General features: G+C 35.9%; 1 protein-coding gene across 1 annotated transcript in view; it reads right to left on the bottom strand.

Annotated features, from left to right (window-relative positions):
* Window positions 1-2,196, bottom strand: part of LOC111868168 (guanine nucleotide-binding protein-like 1) — a gene marked incomplete at its 5' end in the record, with an annotated part of 8,262 nt that extends 6,066 nt beyond the window's left edge. The window contains 2 exons of the mRNA XM_033752947.1: window positions 73-307; window positions 2,027-2,196. Of these exons, the coding sequence (XP_033608838.1) occupies window positions 73-307; window positions 2,027-2,196 (405 nt within the window). The remainder of the gene's footprint in view (window positions 1-72; window positions 308-2,026) is intronic.
* Window positions 2,197-2,895: the final 699 nt, after the last annotated feature.

The raw sequence follows: 2,895 nt of genomic DNA, 5'->3' as shown, positions 1-2,895 counted from the left end.
ATATATATATATAATCTGAATGTATTTATCAAATTACTTTCCTGTCTCTTAATTTTGAGTTACTTTACCAACATGCACTAATTGAGAGTTGCTTACCAGCCTTGTTCTCTTGATTGCCCCTCAGGTTGTAAGCAGGGAATGAAGTGAAGGTGAGAATATGAATAGCAGGGTACTTCTGCTGGAAGTAGTGCTTCCACGCAACAACCAGTGGAGCTGGTGCTAAGTCAATTTTATTCAAAACCAGAATCATATCCTTATGCAGCATCTCTGTCACATAGTTGTAAACTGATGGAGGAAACATGAGTGCCTGCAATACACATAAGTATGTATAAGAGTTAACAATACCTCATGTAAGATTTGAGGTTTTCATGGCGGTGACTACGAAGAAAGCAGTCTTCGGGGATGTGGCGCCGTGTAGATATTGTGTTAACCGACGTTTTGGAGGAATGTATCGCCTTCATCTTAAGGGTAGAAGAAAAAAGAAGAAAATCTGCAAATGAAGAACTAGCGTGAGCAGGTGCAAATAGACTATTAGTCTATTAGGCGATACATTCTTCCAAAATGTCAGTTAACACAATATCTACATGGCGCCACATCCCAGAAGACTGCTTTCTTAACACTACATCATGTTCTCTATACAAAGTGCATCAAATGAATACATAATGTCGAGTCCACATCCATTGAAAGCTGTCAGATAATTTAATTTTGTGAGATTTGAGTTCTCATGGATGTGACCATGAAGATTAATTAATGTCTTCTGGGATGTAACACCATGTTGTGTGGTAGATGTTCACTGGTGTTCCTCTTAAATCCTGGTAAGCATCTACCAGACCATACAGCTTCACATCGCAGCATTTAGAAAGTGATCAATTTAATTTGGGTTTGGACTAGTAGAACATAACCCCTAAGTTATGTGGAACTTAAACTTTATCGCTTACAGCGATTGTCTTGTGTAAATGAAATGGCAGGGTGAATTTGGAAAGTGAATTTCAAAGAAAAAGGAAGGGAAACATGGATAGCCAGCACTAGTGTGAAAGGATTAAGAAAATGAAGGAACTCCTTAAAATTCAAGTTTTCATATACACAAAATACCAACATCAAAAACAAAGTTACACATGAATCTATTATATGCTTTTATCGTGACTAACTGCAGGTCCCTTCTGATACATTCCATGTACCTAAAGTTGGTCAAAACTGACTGTAGAATGTGGAATATGTCATAAAAAAAAACATACATGTACAGTAAAACTGAAGCTTTCCCATAAAGAATAAAAATATAAAATACACAGAGGGTTCATATGAGGAATACATCAAGACCTTCCACTTACACTATTTATACAAACCACTGAGTAGATTATGAATCATTTTTGGATAACAGGAATTCATTAAGAGAGTAGAATGAGTGTGTACTTAATTATCATTTTAGTGCTACTTTAAATTGCATCTTTTCATATATAAGGCTTCTGAAATTAAATGATCGATTGTTGAAAGTCTGTCTGCCAACATGTATGAACTTTTCTGAAAATGAAAGAGGCTGGAAACTAGTCTATGAAGATAAACAGAGCTCTAAACGCATTTCTATATTTGACACCCACCATGATTTTAACATTTTCTTTTATAATATATGGTAATATCCTCTTGCTGTTTGATGAATGACTGAAGAAAATTATTCTATATTTCATAATACAGCAGAAACAGGCAACATAGATTTGAGAGTGTCATCATTGTTGATGTGTAACATGTCTAATCTTCATAACATACTCCAGTTAACTTTGAAGAAATCCTCCCAACTACTATGACATCCTACATTTCTGTGACCAAGTACACTTTGTAATTAAGGTTCTTTGAGGTATCCTATTTGGGTCCATTTGCAGAATATTTTAATGTCATACCTTATTTCCTCCTGGCTAAAAATCATTATTGAAATTACAAAAGCAGGGTAAGAATGCATTCATCCTTATACTCTCTCCACATATGTTCTATAGGCAAAATATTCAGAGCAATTATTTCTGAAGTAAGCACTTACACAGTAACGTATGTCAACAATGATGAGAACAATATCAGACATCTCGAGAACCCTCCACAGCTGTCTCCATGTCTCCAGATTCAACTCAAAATAACTAAGCTCTTTCCAGGTGAATTTCTTCTCTAATTCTGAGATATATTCCTGCAAATAGAAAACAATTTCCTTCAACACTGTGTATGATGTGTATCATGTATGAGGAACTATTTCAATAACATATGAAATCAAGATAAAAAAAAAGAATGTTGGTAAATGTGTGAGTTGCATAATTAGTAATGGTGTATCAAGTGCAGACTTTCTCTGCAATAAAAGAAAGTTTAGGCACTGAGAACCGACAGGAGCAGGAAAAGAAACAGTGAAAATCCTTTTTTTTAAGGTAATGTCCTAGCATTTAACCAGAAATGCTCTAAAATATTTTAAAAACCAAGAGGAGTAGAATAACTGTCAATGAGTAAACTTAGAAGTAAAAAAAATTTATTACATACTTATTTTATTACAGCATACTAGCAGTTGCCCTGAGGTCAAAACTTACTTACTTACTCATGGAGCTGAGCCCTTCTGGAGGAGCTGCCAATTCTGTAGCTACTCAAGAATTTCCCAGCATTTTATGGAACCCAAAGGTTCATTACCGTGTTCACAAGAGCCTTCCACTGGTCCTTATCCTGAGTCAGATCAATCCGAACAATCCAATCAATACCATCCCATCCTATCTCTCTAAGATCCCTTTTAATATTATTCACCCACCTACACCTTGCTCTTCCCAGTGGTATCTTTTCTTCTGGATTTCCCACCGATATCCTATACGCATTCCTCATCTCCACCATTCGTGCTAGATGCCCTGCCCATCTCATCCTCCTTGACTTGATCATTCT

Source organism: Cryptotermes secundus, unplaced genomic scaffold, assembly GCF_002891405.2.
Source record: "Cryptotermes secundus unplaced genomic scaffold, Csec_1.0 scaffold7708, whole genome shotgun sequence".
Classification (NCBI taxonomy): domain Eukaryota; kingdom Metazoa; phylum Arthropoda; class Insecta; order Blattodea; family Kalotermitidae; genus Cryptotermes; species Cryptotermes secundus.
Note: the sequence above shows the minus strand (reverse complement) of the source record. Positions and strands in the feature narration are given on the sequence as shown.